Here is a 17,351-nt window from a genome sequence, read left to right on the forward strand (position 1 = left end):
CTTAGTTTCTTAATTACCAAATCTTGTGCGCTAGATATAAGGTGTTTTAGTATTGTATTCTGGTGAGAGTTTTAGCATTTTTGTAAAGGCAATTTTGTCTAGAATTTATATAAGAGTTAGATACGCTTTATATGTTTGTGATTATTAAACTCCTCTCCTCTCCCCTCCTCTCCTTCCGTGTGTCTGTGTCAAATATCCATCCGTTATGCAGTTTTTGCGCCTAACAAGAAATCTGTAGTGAGTGAGATATTTGTGCACGTATCTTGCCCAAGATGAGTATATATCAGTTTGCAACCTGGTTTCACCATACATCTTGATCCTGCATCTGCTGTGAAGAAGTCCTTGGTAGTGGATTTGGTGGGTGCTAAGAGTAGTTAGTTTGCAATGGAAGTATAGCCCTCTTCATGTATTGCTATACTCGATCATGGGGCCCTATACTACCACTTTATTTGGTGATCAAATCAATCTCCTCAAAATCTCATGATCGAGGCCAGGTCTGGTGCGTGGCCAAGCCTGCAACATGGAAGAAGAATTGGCAAACGACGAATCGTTTCTGTAACAAGATGGAATATTGATTGTTGAATCGCACACCCGGCCAGCGGCTTTTGCATTAATCCGAGCAAACACACGCATCAGTAGAATTCATTGTTTGTCAGCTCACTTTCAGATGAGATGGCTTCGACACGACCATATCTGGACTGGATCAGTCATTTCAACAAGGGTGATTTTATCACCAGAAGCTGTACATGTACATGGCAATTACAATTGGAAGAACAGAGAATTATGGTGCCATTCACAAAATTGCAACAATAGCTAATCACTAAACTAATGGTCTTGGTAAGCAAAATCTGCATTTATCTAGAGCTGAGTGACTAAGTTGGGCACTTGGCAGTCTCAGTTATTCATCATGGAAAATAGAAGAACTGGTTGGCAATCTCAGGAGAATTTCCACTCCTGCTTATGACTGCAACTTGAAAACCTTAATAGCAATTACAAAACGGAATTTTCTTCTTCTTCTTTTTTTTTTGGTTAAACTCTAGACTAGAATGGAAAAGTTTGCAATTTGAAGGTTTACAAAAGCACTAAACTACTTAAGCCACTAAATTGGATGTTAATTAGCACTGAACATTTTCCACTAAATTGGATGTTGATTAGCACTAAACATTTGCAAAAACGGAAGTTCTAGCATAAAACTCTAGGCTAGACTGCGAAAATTTGCAATTTTGAAGGTCTACGAAAGTACTAATTACCTAAGCTACTACATGGGATGTTAATTAGCACTAGATATTTGCCTCTATCCATTTCTCTACTTAAAGTGAAGGCCACTTCATTTGTACGACACTTGGCAAACATCCAAGTAGAGATATCATGCATTTAAGTGTTTTATTTTTGTTAACAAGAATCAATCCTGTCTTTTTTCCGTTTACCTTTTATCCTCAATTTCCATATTGATAGTTTTTTAGTGTTCTATTTTTGTTTAAAAAGGTCAAACCCATCTTTTATCATTTTTATCCTTAATTTCTATATTGTCAATTATTGAGTGCTATATTTTTGTTAATGAAATCAAATCCATCTTTTTTCCACCCATTTTTCCTTAATTTCCATATTATTGTTTTTAATATTTAATGTGGATAGCGTTTAATGTTTTAGTTTTGGTAATAATTTAAATTTCTAATTGTTTTATTTTTATGACAAGAATCAATTCCTCTTTTTCTCCTTAATTTTCATACTAATTGTTTTTTATATTTAATATGGTCATCTTTTTGAGTGTTTTTATTTGGGTCAGCTTCTAAATGTTTTATATTTGTTAACAAGAATCATTCCCATCTTTTTTCCACTGAATTTTTCCTTTAATTTTTGTAATTACTATATTTAATATATTTAATTTGGGCAGGTTCTTAGCAGTTTATAGTTGGTAATAATTCAACTTTTTAAGTGCTTTATCTTCATTACAATAGTCAATCAATGCCTAAAAGGAACAAGATACCTTTGACGTTTACCTATAATATGGTTTATAATTTTCAAATTTGCCAATATTTTTACCAAACTATATTCAATCTCATTCAAGGGATAGGTTAAATACTAGTACATCTAATAAAATGCTATTCAATTCCTGTTTAGTAAGTAGATGAATTGGTTACTTTATCCTTCTGCCAAGTAGACCACCTATCTTTTTATCACATGCACTTTTGTAATTTTTTTTGGGTGTTTTATATTCTTTCTCTACTTTTTTGGTAATAATTAATTCTCTTTCTTATTTATAACCACTTTCAACCAATTTATTAGTTTCTGTCTTATATATATTTGTATTAATTACGGATTACTAAATCTTTTTATCAATCAACTTATAGTTTTCCTTTCTTTAATTCATTTCTAATCAAGTTTTGTATTTTTATTTTTTGATTTGATTATATATTTGAAGTTACTATTACTAAAATTTGGACATGTGTTAATTTTTCTATAATTCTTTATTTCCTTATTTATAACAAATCTTAATCAACATATTGATTCCCTACTTTTTTTCCTTTCATTTTGGTAACAATTAACTCTCTTATTTATAGCAACTTGTAATCAAAATATTAATTTTTTCCTTATATATATATAATTATTAATTATGCCTTGCTAAATCTTTTATTAATCAACTTATACTTTTCCTTATTTTGAATTCTCTCCAATCACGTTTCGTATTGTTTTTATTTGGATTGATCATATATTAGAACTTACTATTACTAAAATTTGTACAACTTTTATTTTCTTATAGTTCATAACTTCCTTATTTATAACAAATTTTAATCAATGTATTGATTTCTTGCTATATATGCATTTTTATTGAATTGATCTTTCTTTATTTTTTTTTGTATCCATGAGTCCGTAGTTTCAAACACTATTAATTTTGGTTTACTAAATCATTAATTCTGCGTTGATTTTTTAATTAATCAACTCATAGCTTTTGCTATTTCTATTATTTGGCTTGATTTGTTAATAGTTCTAAAAAGTTGACAATTTTAATTTTTTTAATCTTTTGGTATTCCACATTTTTAGCATATACATTTAAGTTTTATAATCAGTTATATTTTTTGAATTTCTTCATTGCTCATTATGTTTTCTCCTTTATATACAAATTTCTTAGCAACTTATTACAGGCCAAATTTTTTTTTTTTGCCACAAGCATAGATTTGGAAAAGTGCTTGGTTTTCTTTATATAGTCCTTTTACAATCATGACCAGTTGCTATTTATGTGGATATCTTTTTTTTTTTTCCTTTAAAGGATTTTCCTTTTTAATTTTTTTTCTTTATATTTTTTAGGAAACAATCGAATATTAATATACTCCCCAATATATTTACTTTTCTCACATGATACTTTTCCATCACTGGATTAAGATTTGTTGACAACTAATGATCATTGTTTTATGCGAGAGTAACTATTTTTATTTCATTTAGTTTCATGGTTTGTCATATATTTAGTATCTCAAATTTAACAATTTTTTTTTAATTTTAGTTCTTTTGTCTCCGTATTCATCTAAAAATAAAAAATTTTGAAAAAAAAAATGCCCTTGCGAATGCAAAGTTTACTTAACCAACTATTAGAGTAGCCACCAAGAAATAACCAACTATTAGAGTGGCCACGAAGAAAGTTTTAAAACTCTATTTGGATGTAAGTCAAGAGATCAAATTGTTTGGCCCGCATTCTAATATCCAGGCTCTTCTAGAAAATTTTATCAATGGGTGCGTAGACACCGGTCTGTATTGGTGGTGGTTCACCGGGTTCTCCTTGACCTCTTTAGGTTCCTCATTTTTTTAGCATAGAGTAGAAGTAAATGTAGAATAGAATCTATCGTGTTGACAAAACAAAAATGCACATTTTACTAAGGGGTTATCCAATAATACTTGCCAATTGTCATTAATATTTCCTTGCTGTCGCTTAAATTTCCAAACAGCTAAAATTGCAGTTTCTGTCCTGCTTGTGTTCATGCGCACTATAAAGAGTACCATTCGTTTTAGCAAAATTATGCCTGATCATATTAAAAAAAAAGGGGGGAGATGGACTTGTCCTTATCATTATCAATTTTCCTTTCACTTCTTTTTCAGAAGTGTAGCGTTCCAGCATTGGCGGCTACCACCAACGAGCCTCCAGATGCCTTGATCTATGTCGTTTGCTTTCAGACAAAAAATGAATCGCTTTGTCAAGAAGCTTTAAGATCATATCCTCTACCCCCTGAAGGCTTAGATTTTAAGATTCTTTGCCAAGCTTCAATTGCTGTGTCAAATGCTGATGCCAAGTCAACATACAACTTGATCGGCTCACTTAAAAGAAATGAATCAGATCCCAAGATCCTGCATGAATTAGACTTGTGCTTGTATGCTTATGAACTGAGTATTAGAGGCATTGCAAAAGCCAACAACTCCTTGATTGCTCGTGACTATGATGGGCTCTATAAAATTGCAGTCAATAACCAGGTAATCGAAAGTAATTGTGAGACGGGATTTGTAGAAAAGGGTCTGGATGAACCAATCCAACTTAAAGAGGCCGGAAAAAAGTTTCAAGATCTTGGCGATATTACTGTGGTTATTGCAAAACATCTAAAGGATATGAAGCATTAAATGCAGATCTTATCTAGGCATTTCATAGTATTTTATAGAAGAATCTTGTCCTCCGAACTTATTTTATGTAAGGGTAGGCATGGAGCCGTTCTTGGTCAATTATCTATCTATGGCTATGCTTAAACTCCAATATTTTAAAGTTTTTTTTGGTAGAAACTCTTAATTTCTTAAGGCTCTTATTGTTTACAGAAGGAAGATATCTTCTATTGTTTGCAAATAATTTAAATTTCAACGAGAATTGTTTCACATAGTACATATTAATTAGAAGTATCCAAAAAAAGACATATATAGTAACAAAAAATTAACAATATCAATATTTAAGCCATAGTTTTTATTATAGGTGATTTTTTTACTGCGAGTCGAACAAACACTTGATTGCTTTTGAATATGAAGACCTCTAGTGGAAAGCAATTAACATTGACAGTGCCGAAGCTAATTGCAAGATGAAATTTAACATTAGTGGTGCGGATGAACCAATCCAACTTATAGAGGCCAGTCAAAGGTTTCTGGATTTTGGTAGTATTAATATTGCCATTGCAGAACGTCTCTGGGGAAGACATGAGTATTAGTTTCTTTGAATCTGTGTAATCTAGTTAATGATGCATTATCTGCTTAACAAAATCTAGTATTTTCTTTTTGATTGAACAAAATGGTAGTGCAAGTATTTAAGATCTTCCTCGTGATATTCTTTTGTTTTATTTTTTCCTTCCACCCTACATTCTTTCTGCTCCTAACTCTCAGATACAGGATTTGAATCATGAACCTGATAGCGGGAAACATTCCAAGCTCATTCGTTCGTTCCCTTTAATATTTAATCAACCAAGTTATCCAATAACTTTATAAGCATCAAATTGACATCATCAGACTTTTTTTTTTCCCCTTTTGTGATGGTAACAGTTGCACAAGGAGCCTTTTCTCGTGGAAAATTTGAATTATGTCGGTGGAGGTGAGGCTGATCCAAAATCTATTGTCATTATTGTTTCGCACGAACTGCAAACCTGCACGTAACTTGGCTTCATAATATTCTGCAATGCAACCTTTCTTTCAAAAAAAAGGGGTCTAGACTGCATTGCAGTCCTTGCTTGCTTAAGTATCGGAGAGAAGATGAGACCCACATTTTTTTTTTGGTTCTTGACACAACAGCAACAATCAAATCAAGGCAACTGTAATCCTCTCGTTGCTGCATTGCATAAATCTGTGAGATTTGTTTATGATACACGAAACATTAAGCTGTGTGAGGGGGGAGGGTTGGGTTGGGTGGTACGGGGGGAGGGAGTGTAAGCAAGAGGTCTCGGGTTCGAGTCCTCCCGCTTACACAAAAAAAAAAAAAAAAAAAAAAAAAAAAAAAGCTGTGTGATCAAATTCTCAGATCAAATCCTATACCACCTCGTGGTTATGATCGTAAGATCCTTTGCAAAAAATTGCTGGACGTGTCAAATGCTGCTGCCGAGTAAGCATGCAACCTGATCAGCTCACTTCTGAACAATCAAACAGATTCCAGAATCCGGGTGTCAATTAGACCAGTGCTTGGGTGACTACAAATCCACCATTGGACTCATTGGTGAGTCCCGCAAGTTATTGATTGCTCGTGACCACTAAGTCCCTCAAAAACAAAGCCGTTGATATTGTTGATGCTGAAATTAAGTGTGAGAGGGGTTTCAATGACACTGGTCTGGCTGAACCAATCGAACTTACAGAGGCTAGTAACAGGTTTCAAGATTTGTGTAGTATTATTGTGGCCATAGCAAAATGTCTCAGTCGGCGGAAAAAATTATAGTACTTATAAATCTATGCAAGCTGAGTTACATAGTTCATGCATCGAATGGATATATTGTTCCTGTGTTTTTCTTTATTTTGACAGAAAAGAATGTTAGGAACAAATAATTTCCAATAGTCTGATGGTAGTGGTTATTTGCACTCTCTATTCTCTAAGCTGTTTTACAAGTAATCTGTGAAGTATGATAATAAAAGTAATCATGAATTTGTTATATTGGTTCAGGCAAAATGGGAGAGAAATTTCTGTAGTTATATAATTGGGCAATTAGATGTCTTGAACAAAATCAAAGCTAGAAAATCTAATGCCACAACAAGATGCCTCAATTAGTTTCTATAAAGCGAATAAGTGCAATTCGTTCAAAAAGTTAAAAAAGGAACCTCCAACTCCCTGTTGAGTTACATGTTGTGGACAAATATAACCGAAAAGAAAAAGGAAAAAAAAACTGTTCTGCTCTTGAACCCCGGACTGTATCCCTTCTTAATTTTAACACTCTCCAGCACTCTCCCTCCAAATTCCAATGGCTTCTCACGGCCAGCCCCAGCCCGATCCCCTGTACCTTTGTTTCCGAATGCTTCACCAAATTTGACTAACAGCAACAAGTATCATTATCCACCAAGCAGGCAAGAACTTATATCCAATTGTTTTGACATTGAATCAATCCGGTACTTCAAGTTCAAAAAAGGAAAAAAAAAAAGAAGATATAGGCAGACCTTTAATATTTTGATTTGGAAAATTGACATAAAAATTGGTGAGTTTAAGGTGTAAAAACTATTTCAATTGTGTGCAATTAATCAAGTTTTTTTTCCCATCTCCCACCTCTTCCACCCTACAGCAAGCTAGGTACTCGATTCGAATTTTAAACTTGATAGTGGAGAAAACTCTGATAACCCTCCCCCGGCTACTGTGAGTTAGTTGAATATTGATTCTCAATCCAATTAATTGAATTTAATATTTAAACAAAGGCTAATGCAAGTTGGTTTAGTTGACAAGAACGGATTACTTTTTCGCAAAAAATAGTATGTTCGAATATGTTTTTCAATAAATTTCATAGAGTTTCACAATAATTTCATTTTTCTCCAATTTTTGTGTTTGAAATAGGACTAGCCACATATATGTTATTTCTTATCCATAATTCACTATTGATCATCTCATTTACCTTAATATCTATTTAAATTTATTTTATTAATATTAAAATTTTTGAGTATAAAGAACGAATTTTTCTTCAAAAAGTTTTATCAATAAAATTTTTGAAACTATTTGTCGAGGTTCGTATATCTAAAAGTGTGGGTAAAATGAAATTGAGAGTTGTGCTGTTTTAATCTTATTACTATGACTTGAATATATTTTTGGGAGAATTGTAATTTTGATCCCCAATCTATAGTGCATGTGTGGAATTATCCCCAATCTATTTCGAAAATCAATTTTGGTCCCCAATCTATTCAATTTTGCGCTAAAGTGGACAATTGACGGAATCTCTTCAATTTCAATCGGAACTAAGTCACGTGAGATCACGTGCCGGCACCTAAAACCCTTTTTCAATTTTTTAATTTCTAAATAACATTTTTTAATATTTTCAGCTTTATTAAACAAAGACATGCAAAGGTTAATCTCACAATCCGAACTACTCCTCTTGTTGGCCACTGCCTTCAAACCCCCAAAACCCACAGCACGAGTAAGAAGCTCAGCTTGGCCTCCAAGTCCAAGTCTCGTTCCTGCCTCCATTAGTAATAGAGATATCTGCAATCAACGCCAGAGACGGACCTAGTTCAACTCTCCTGCACAAACAACAGGAGCAGCAGCAGCAATACTACTTCATAAGCAAGCAAGCAAGCAGCCGAGAGAGAAGAGCGGATGATGATAATTGGAAATCAATGGGATTATACAGACCAAATGATCAAAGGAATTATACTGGTAAGTATATTCTTTCCCTATTAGCCATTCTTCACCGTTGAACTGGAATGAGCATTCATTGAACCACTAGTATATTATTGGTAGGTCATGCTTACGGCTAGAACCGACACTTCATCAGTAACTATAGAATGGGCCTTGTCTCTTTTGCTCAACCACCCGAGGTGCTAGAGAAAGCTCAAGCTAAATTGGATGCTCAAGTAGGGATTGATCGATTGGTCGACAAACATGATCTATCCAATCTTCCTTATCTTCATAACATTATTTTAGAAACACTTCAGTTGTACCCAGCAGCACCAATGCTAATGCCACATGAGTCGTCCGATAACTATAAAATTGGGGGATACAATATTCTGCGAGGCACAATTTTGCTAGTTAATGCATGGGCAGTTCACAGGGACCCAAACGTATGGGATGATCCAACAAGCTTCAAGCCAGAGAGATTCGAAGGCTTGCAGGTTTAGCCATCAAAGTTGATTCCATTTGGGATGGGAAGGAGATCTTGCCCTAGTTCTGGCCTAACACAGCGGGTGGTGGGTTTGGCCTTGGGATCTCTAATTCAGAGTTATGATTGGAAAAGAATTGGCGAGGAGGAAATTGATCTGGCTGAAGGGACAGGAGTGTTCATGCCAAAAGCCAAACCACTAGAAAAAGCGTGTTTTAGAAATAAAAAATTGAAAAAGGGGTTTTAAGTGCCGGCACGTGATCTCACGCGACTTAGTTCCGATTGAAATTGAAGAGATTCCGTCAATTGTCCACTTTAGCGCAAAATTGAATAGATTGGGGACTAAAATTGATTTTCGAAATAGATTGGGGATAATTCTGAGCATACACTATAGATTGGGGACCAAAATTACAATTCTCCCTATATTTTTAGTACTTGGAACATTATCCTCTATCTCATATGATGCTAAACAACAGTGGCACCTAAAGATGTACTTTTAACAATAATAGATGGGAGATGTCATTACACTCATATTTTGGATGGAGTTAGATCTTTTTTTTTTTCTTAATGCAAAGCTTGTCTTCATTGTCAAAATTTAGATTTTTTAAGCAGTTGAGATCCTCTATGCCACTACTCGGTGCCAATCCAGTGCCCATCCCACTTATCACATGATGATAGAAGAAATTTAAATAAACAATACATGACAAATTAAATAAATAGGACACTTAGCATAAATATAGAAATGACACTGAATTGCCACTGAAAAAGTAGCACTGAGGATCCCGTGTGTTTTCCAAGTGTAAATAATCTCTAAAGTTTAGGGTGTAAACTGCGATTAATTAACACTATTCATTGTTATTCTGTTTTTACGATTGCCATCTAAGTCAACGCTAGCTCTTGCCAAATCAACCGGTAAGATTAGAGCTTTTTTTTTTTTTTTGGTTTCTAGGAATCATCAAATACTGTATAGCACAATTTATACCTTATTTCTCAAAAAATTCAAATGGTTAAAGCAAGGAGGGTGGATGTCTCTAATTACCTTGAGTAAGATTGCATTATCAGGAGGTACCATCTCTAGCATATTCCCTGCAACAAAGTCCAAGTTCTCAGTTCTCTGTTGGTTGGACACCACATGTGGGAGATCACATACAAGACATTCTAAGTTGGGAAAATTTTGGGCAATGGCCTTAACAAATTCACCAGTGCCTCCTCCAACATCAACTAAAGATGTTAGGTCCTCAAACACAGACTTGCATTGGGTCATCACCACCTCAACGATTAAACTAGAGTCACCAGCCATGGCTTCATTAAAGATTTTCCCAAATTGAGGTTCTGCAGCAGCATAAGACCAGAAGTTTTTCCCATGTGCTGTATCAAATGGAGAGGGATCATCGTTCTTGAACCACTCAGTCAAGAAATTCCAGGGCTTCAGTGCAATAGGATCGCTCACATAATATAGAAATGCCCTCATATTGAAAGGCTCATTCTTTAAAAGAAGACGGCCTGTAGTAGAGAGCGAATAACCTTCATTTTGCCGGACAAAGAAGCCAGCATTTGATAAGAATCGCATTAAGCGATGGATGTGGATAGATTTAGAAGGGTTGATTGGGAGGGCAGAAATGAGGCCAGAAAGCGTGATGGGCTTCCCATGTTGAGCAATGACATCTGGGATTCCCAATTCAATTGCACATTTTAGAGATGCACATTTTCTGAAGTTGAATATTTGGCTCCCTGCATAGTCTTGAGCTTCACGAAGCTCAACAAGATTCTCAACCTTTTCCATTCTTAGAACTTTTGGAATTACATGGAGTTAGGCTACTTAATCGCTCTACAAGTTGAACAAACACCATTTCCATATTTATAGAGGAATAATGCAAAAGGAATTGTCGCTTATAACTCCATGCATATAAAAGTGGCTACTCTTTTTCCGTCCCATTGTTAATGTTATGTTTTCACTTTTTGAATATTCAAAATGAGAGTAATTTTCTAAAGGTTAACATAATATTTTATTAGCTCTCCCACTTACTTAACCATTTGAAAAAGTTACATTTTTCACCTGCCAATGCATTACTCATACTTTTAAATTTTGAATTTGAGGATAGTATTGTAAAATCACACAAATCTACCTTATTCGGACACAATAATTACATATTCCCTTAAAAAGTTAGTTTCCTGAAAAAATGACTCAAATATAGGACAGAAGAAGTTTTATTTGTATTGAAAATGTAGAATGTTTGTTTGGCTTTTACGTTTTCAAAAATTAGAAGTTCTTTCCAAAAGCATTTTGTGGGCTCTTTAAGAATCAGCTTTTTCAAATTAATAACCCAATATAATAACTAAAAAAAAAAGAAAAAGAGAAAAAGTCAGCTCTTAAATGGTGAGGGTGTAGTTCGAACTTCCAAAAAGAATCAGCTTTTATTTTAAAGAAATCATATTTTCCATGAAGACCATACAGTTGTACAAAACTCTTAAATTGTACTAAACAGCCATCCCTGCAAGTGAACTCCATCCATGTCTTACAAAGCAATTACAAATTACAAATCCCAATAAAGATTTAGTCAATAATAACCAGCCGGAACAGATTGTGTCATGAGCTCACCGCCAAAAAACCGGCATCAATCAACAACAAATGGACCAAATTTACAGAATTGTCCACCTACTTCAAGTGCTAATAGGGGACCAAAGTTTACTGTTCATATCTCAAACTCCAATGTTTATTATTGTTAAGCTTGAGATTAAGATATTCAGTATTTTTTTTTAAAGATAGATATTCAGTTTTATAAATAAATACCTGACTGAGGACAGCAGGCAGGAACGGTTGCAGGGTTTTTGTCATTTTACATAGCGCGTAACTTTGGTTGCACACAGCGTAACTTTGTTTGTACAACGTGTAACTTTAGTACAAAAATTTGCGAACCCCACACATGTTGTGAAAATCGATATACAATTTGTGATTTGGACCACACATTTTTTTTGGCCAAAATCTGGCCGTTGATTGTTCAGGGACGGTCATTCTGATGACCATCCCTGCCCTTTGTGCCCCGACTGAATAAGACAATGGGATAATGTATTGATATATAAGACAAAGGGGTGTCTTATCTTGAAAATACACCAAAAACTGGTCGGCTACCAAAACCCCATTAAAAAATAGATAAAAGCCAGCTGAATACAGAGTTATAAGGGTGTGGGTGTGTTCTTCTCTCACGAATTGAGAATCATATGATTCTCAAAATGACAAGTCAAAGTCCAAGAAATTAAATCCCAGATTTTTAGATGTTATTGTTGTCGTTAAAATAAATTTTGTTCGGTGATTTCCAAATATAAGAGGTAAACGACCAAATACTTAATGTCAATGATGTTTATTTTGGTGGATTCTAAAATGAAAGTATCAAAGAGAGTTAAATCTCATGGATTATCAAATAGCAATGGAACCTAGCACTTGAGCAAGAGCATATGTCTGGAGGCTCAAAACACTGTCAAGTTTAATCGAGCATTAAAAAAATAAAAATCTTAATTGAGCATATGTAAAACTTTTGTTTATTAGTTTCAAATGTTTACTGTATGTCTAATCACAATTAAATGGATAAAGTTTTACTAAGGATCTGTTTGATAACATAAAAAAGTGCTGAATCTGAATTTTTTCAGACATTAGATGTTTTGACTGTTTGATAAATGAAAATCCATTTGCTAAATTTGTTAAGTAGTGCTGAACTTGTGTGTATTTTTTTCAGCACAAGAAGCCTAACTGAATGCTTAATTCTGATAAGAATCAATAAAATTATTTCAATTACCTTATCTTATCTACCAAATATACCCTTGTTTGATAATTATGTTCAAAATTTTTATCTAATTAAACAACTTAATATTTTCTATCTAATGATTTTCTATTTCTCTTTTCTCCCTTTTAAATGACTTTCACATCTTCTGCATACTCCTCATATAATATATTTCATCTTTTATATTAATTTGATTTAAAAATAAATATTGTCATTTTCATATCTAACATTTTTAGCTAATTAAATCATAGGTTCTATTTCTTTTTTGGATGAAACGATATAAGGGCAAAATTATCAAATTTAACTTATTAAGCATTTAGTTATAAATATTTATCAAACAGTATAAATAGGTTTAGCATTCAAATTCAGACATTTATATATTTCTTTTCAATGCTTAAAATTCAGCAAATTAATTGTTTCAATATTCAGATTTTAGAATTCAGACTTCAGAATTCAGATTCAGTTTTATCAAACGGAACCTAAAACGTGCACACTCTAACTCGGTGTAAGTTAAGGTTTAACAACAACAATGACATTTAAAAATTTGGGATTTAATTTTCTTGGATTTTGAAAAATTCTTGTCATTTTGAAAATCATGTGATTCTCAATTATTGAGAGAAGAATAGATCCTTATAAATCTGTATTCAGCCGGCTTTTATCTGTTTTTTTTAATGGGGTTTTGATTGCCGACCATTTTTTGGTGTATTTTCAAGATAAAACACTCCTTTGTCTTATATATCAATCATTACCTCTTTGTCTTACATGTCAATCTCCATTACCGGCCGCTTGTTGATTTATGATGCCGCCTTATACATCAATTCATTTCCAACCTGCCTTAGATATTGTATTTTCGAAATACAGAGTCTAATGCATGCATCTGCTACTTTCTTTTGAGGTTTTCTCTGTGGTCTTGGAAAGTCAATCCATCTACTCGGGTGCCCCAATCCTGAATTGGATACTCTTGCTTTGACTTTCACTATGGTACTCTATTTTTGTGGAGTAAACGACACAAATATTTTTAAACTATTCAAAATTTATTATTTTGATCTTCAAATAAAGGACTCTTATGACAATTGTGTTTTAAAATGTATTATGAAAGACTTGTTTAGATCAGCCTTGCTTTGGTTGTTTTATTTGATAATTTTTGTATATAGAATTAGGCTATAGCAGTAAATAGTTGTATTTTGTATGGCAGGTTGAATTTCGGGTTCATCTTGGTTGTTGCCAATTGCTACGGACGTACATGGCAGGAAGACTTAAAAGTTAGTATGTACAAAATTTTAGTTATTTTGGTTTTGATTCTAGACAGGGTGGTTACTTTTTTCCTTGATTCTAGATAGGGTGGAGAGGTTGAGGCTCATGAACCTTGATTCTTTTTTTTTTTTTTTTCCTTTTTCATTCTATTTTTTGAAATTTTTTTTTTTTTAACTTTTCGACAAGTGGTTTTCTGGAACCATCAACTTCCCGAGTTGGGGTGGTTACTTCAACAACCCATATGTTTTTTGAGGTTTTTTTCATTAAGTTTTTCAAGTCATCTTTTTCCTCTCAAGGAATAATTGATTTAAAAGTCTTTTGAGGTATATTTTGGACAGTTAGACTGACAAAATTGTAGGGCATCCATGTTTAACTTTGTGATTGGTAGTTTTTGGTTATGTTCAAATTTGCACTAATTAACAACAATTCAAAAAGATGCTACAAGACTGTTTTACCAAGATCCATTAATGTTAAACCAAATTAGTAACATAATCAAGAATTAATTATAGATTGTCATCACATTTTTCATAGTAAAACATGGAATTCAAAATAGTACCTTTATAAATCTCTAATTTTTATCGATTATCAACATATTTTCCCCCTATAATTCATCTAGAATGATTTTTTTTTAATTCCTATTAATCTTAGATCTTGGCTCCACCACTAATTGATAGCTCCAACTCCCATTTCGGTTTTGACATGGTCTCGTGAGCAGAAAGATTACAACTATTGGTTTGAATCAGTCAGGATAAGCACAAAGTAATGGAACCGTCGCTATGGACGTTTAATGTAGATGTTTACAGGATAAGCCAATTGATCTAATTGATCTAGGAATAGGTCCTTCAAATCTATTAAATGCAAGGGAAAGATCAATCACATCTTGCATACCTCCAATTGTACTAGGGATGATCCCTGAAATTTGATTCATAGAAACATTTAACAGTGTTGCAGCCTTTAAACTTCCGATTTCTGAGGGAAGAGAGCCACTCAAATAGTTTGAAGACAAATCAAGATGCAAGAGATCACCGAGGCTCCCTAAGCTTGAAGGTACAGCAGAGTTAAATTTGTTGGAACTTAGATAAATGTATCTTAGATAAATAGTTGTATTTTGTATGGCAGGTTGAATTTCGGGTTCATCTTGGTTATTGCCAATTGCTACAGATGTACATGGCAGGAAGATTTAAAAGTTAGTATGCACAAAATTTTAATTATTTTGATTTTGATTCTAGATAGGGTGATGTTATGTCCCGATTTTGGGATGTGACAACACATATAATGGCTTCTTTTCTTCTAAATTCTCTTGTTCATTGCACGAATGAGGAGAGAGTTATCTTGGCTGAAAATTTTTGAAGGCTTTTTTGAACTGAAATGGAAAAGTGAATTAAAAAGGATCAAGTGATGATATTCCATCCAACTTGCTTGGGAATCCATCAATGGTTGTCAATTAATCAAAATTATGAAATTATGAAGATGAAATGTGTTTTGACTTGAAGAACAAAATTAGTCCAAACCCCAAACATTGGGAATCAAAAGTGCAATTTTCCCTTCATGATAGAAATGATACACCATGAAGGCCTAAACTGGTTTCTATCAAATATGGTTTACTTTTGTCATAGGTTGTAAATTATTTTCGTTGAAGTGGTAATATAAAAATCTTCTATTATGCTTGAATAACAAATTGATTGTCGAAAAATGTTTTTGATTTCTTCCACAAAATTCTGTAGTTTCCCAGCTTGCAACAAGTTGAAGTTCAAAAAGCCAAATTGAATACATTTTTTCCACCAGCTAAACAAATGCGCTTACTATCATTACAATACAAGTATTATAGAGATTAAATACTTGGCCTTTGTGGTTTCACAGAACTTGAACTGTAACAGAGTATATTTAATATCAAAACAAGCCAATGTTCCACATATCATATACCAACCAATGAATATTAAGCGCAAATAAGTAAAATCGATGTATATAAAAGGCAATGCTCAAAAGCTTTATGCGTAATAGAATTTTTTTCAGCATATATATTTGCTACAAAATAAAAAGTCTAACTATATGAAACAGAAGCTGACTTGTCTTGCACGGTGGACACCCGCTAACCTTGATGCTATAGTCTCTGAAGACTATTCTAATGTCACCGAATAGCGACCTGATATTGTGCGAAGTTCTAACCCAACAAGATGTTTAAAGAAGACTTGACGGTGGCCCTTCGCCGCCCCGGTCCCTTAGGGTAGGGCTGTAATCGAGTCGAATCGAGCGCGAGTATTGCTATACTCGAGTTCAATTCGACAGTAGAGATATATTGCTCGACTTCGAGCGAGTAGCAGAAATGGAGTTCGCACTCGAACATGAAAAATTGCTCGAAAACTCGAGATCGATTCGATTTCTTGTGAGTATGACTCGAGCTCGAGATTCTTGTCCACTTCTAGAATTATTTTTTCCTCTCAAATTATTTTTTTCCTTGTGAAATGACTATATGACCTATAAATATTTTAAAGCTATAGCCAACATTTTGGTAATTTAGACAACTCCAAGCCTAAAAGAGTAAAATTGTAATAACTAAATATATAATTTTTAATTAATTAATTTGTGCTCGTTAAGGCTCGAAGAGCCATCGAGCTTGACAAATTAATACTCGAACTTGGCTTGATATATTAACGAGCTACTCGAGCTCAACTCGCTCTCGGTCAAAGCTGAGTGCGAGTCAAGCTTTTGACCGAACTACTCGCGAGCTGCTCGCGAGGAGTTTGGTTCGTTTACATCCCTACCTTAGGTTCCCTCCTTACTGGCGTGTTTAAAAAGCACGTTATTCATACCTTATTTACACACACTGATTTGTTTGCATCATCAACACATTTTTCAATCACCTTTTTATCTCATATACATCACATAAAAAAAGTGCTACATTCTTGCACAAAATTATCTCAAATAATTTACAATCCAAACGCCTAAATTTGAACTTGGTTAGAAATAAATGTAATGAGCTTTTTCCAATGTGGTGAAACTTTTAAAGTAATGACGACTAGATATGAAAGTGTTGAAAATATGCTTGAATTTTCTAAAAAGCAGTGACAAAAACCAAATTATATATATATATATATATATAGAAAGTAATATTATGATACTTTATTGGAACAAGTATTTGTCCGATTAAAAAGATGATAGGAGTTAAAAGAATAGTTCATAAAATATTTTTCAAATAGTAGCAGATCAAACAAATATAATTTGCAAAAAATTGTTTGTTCATGATATACCACAAACTAGTTAATTTACGTTTTTAATAAAATCTGAGCAATCATATCATCTGTAGTATAATGCTCGGATAACAAATTGATTGCCCAAAAAATGTTTTTGATTTCTTCCACAGGATTATATAGTTTCTAAGCTTCCACAGGATTATATAGTTTCTTCCACGTCAACAATCAAAATTGAAGGATATAATAAATTGGAAGAGAAGAAGTCTAGAGCTCACTTTCAGGGGAGACTTCAGAGACGACCGGAGGTAAGATAATGAGCTGCATCTTCCCCGATATTGAGACTACTTAATAATTTGAAGCATTAATGTTCCACCCACCTTGGATACACAAATAATTTG

At 33.6% G+C, this 17,351-nt stretch overlaps 2 protein-coding genes and 1 long non-coding RNA gene across 4 annotated transcripts; 2 read left to right on the plus strand and 1 right to left on the minus strand.

Annotated features, from left to right (window-relative positions):
* Positions 1 to 4,041: 4,041 nt before the first annotated feature.
* Positions 4,042 to 4,602, plus strand: LOC140035505 (pectinesterase inhibitor-like). Its single transcript, XM_072076763.1, has one exon. It carries the CDS (start codon positions 4,042 to 4,044, stop codon positions 4,600 to 4,602), a length of 561 nt encoding a protein of 186 aa, XP_071932864.1.
* Positions 4,603 to 6,112: 1,510 nt separating this feature from the next.
* LOC140035835 (probable O-methyltransferase 3) lies at positions 6,113 to 10,550 on the minus strand. Of its 2 annotated transcripts, none has more exons than XM_072077222.1 (2): positions 9,772 to 10,550; positions 6,113 to 6,236 (listed from the first exon to the last, which is right to left on the minus strand). In XM_072077222.1, the coding sequence occupies exons 1-2, from the start codon at positions 10,513 to 10,515 to the stop codon at positions 6,207 to 6,209; spliced, it is 774 nt and encodes a 257-aa protein (XP_071933323.1). In that variant the 5' UTR covers positions 10,516 to 10,550; the 3' UTR covers positions 6,113 to 6,206. The 2 variants fall into 2 exon arrangements, with proteins under 2 accessions (XP_071933323.1, XP_071933325.1); XM_072077224.1 differs by lacking the exon at positions 6,113 to 6,236 and adding an exon at positions 7,594 to 8,154.
* A 2,869-nt stretch (positions 10,551 to 13,419) lies between these two features.
* On the plus strand, positions 13,420 to 15,105 carry LOC140035836 (uncharacterized). The gene is made up of 3 exons (XR_011839750.1): positions 13,420 to 13,489; positions 13,704 to 13,770; positions 14,706 to 15,105. It is a non-coding gene; the product is annotated as an uncharacterized lncRNA (long non-coding RNA).
* Positions 15,106 to 17,351: the final 2,246 nt, after the last annotated feature.

The sequence above is a fragment of the Coffea arabica genome, chromosome 2c (genome assembly GCF_036785885.1).
Source record: "Coffea arabica cultivar ET-39 chromosome 2c, Coffea Arabica ET-39 HiFi, whole genome shotgun sequence".
NCBI lineage: Eukaryota > Viridiplantae > Streptophyta > Magnoliopsida > Gentianales > Rubiaceae > Coffea > Coffea arabica.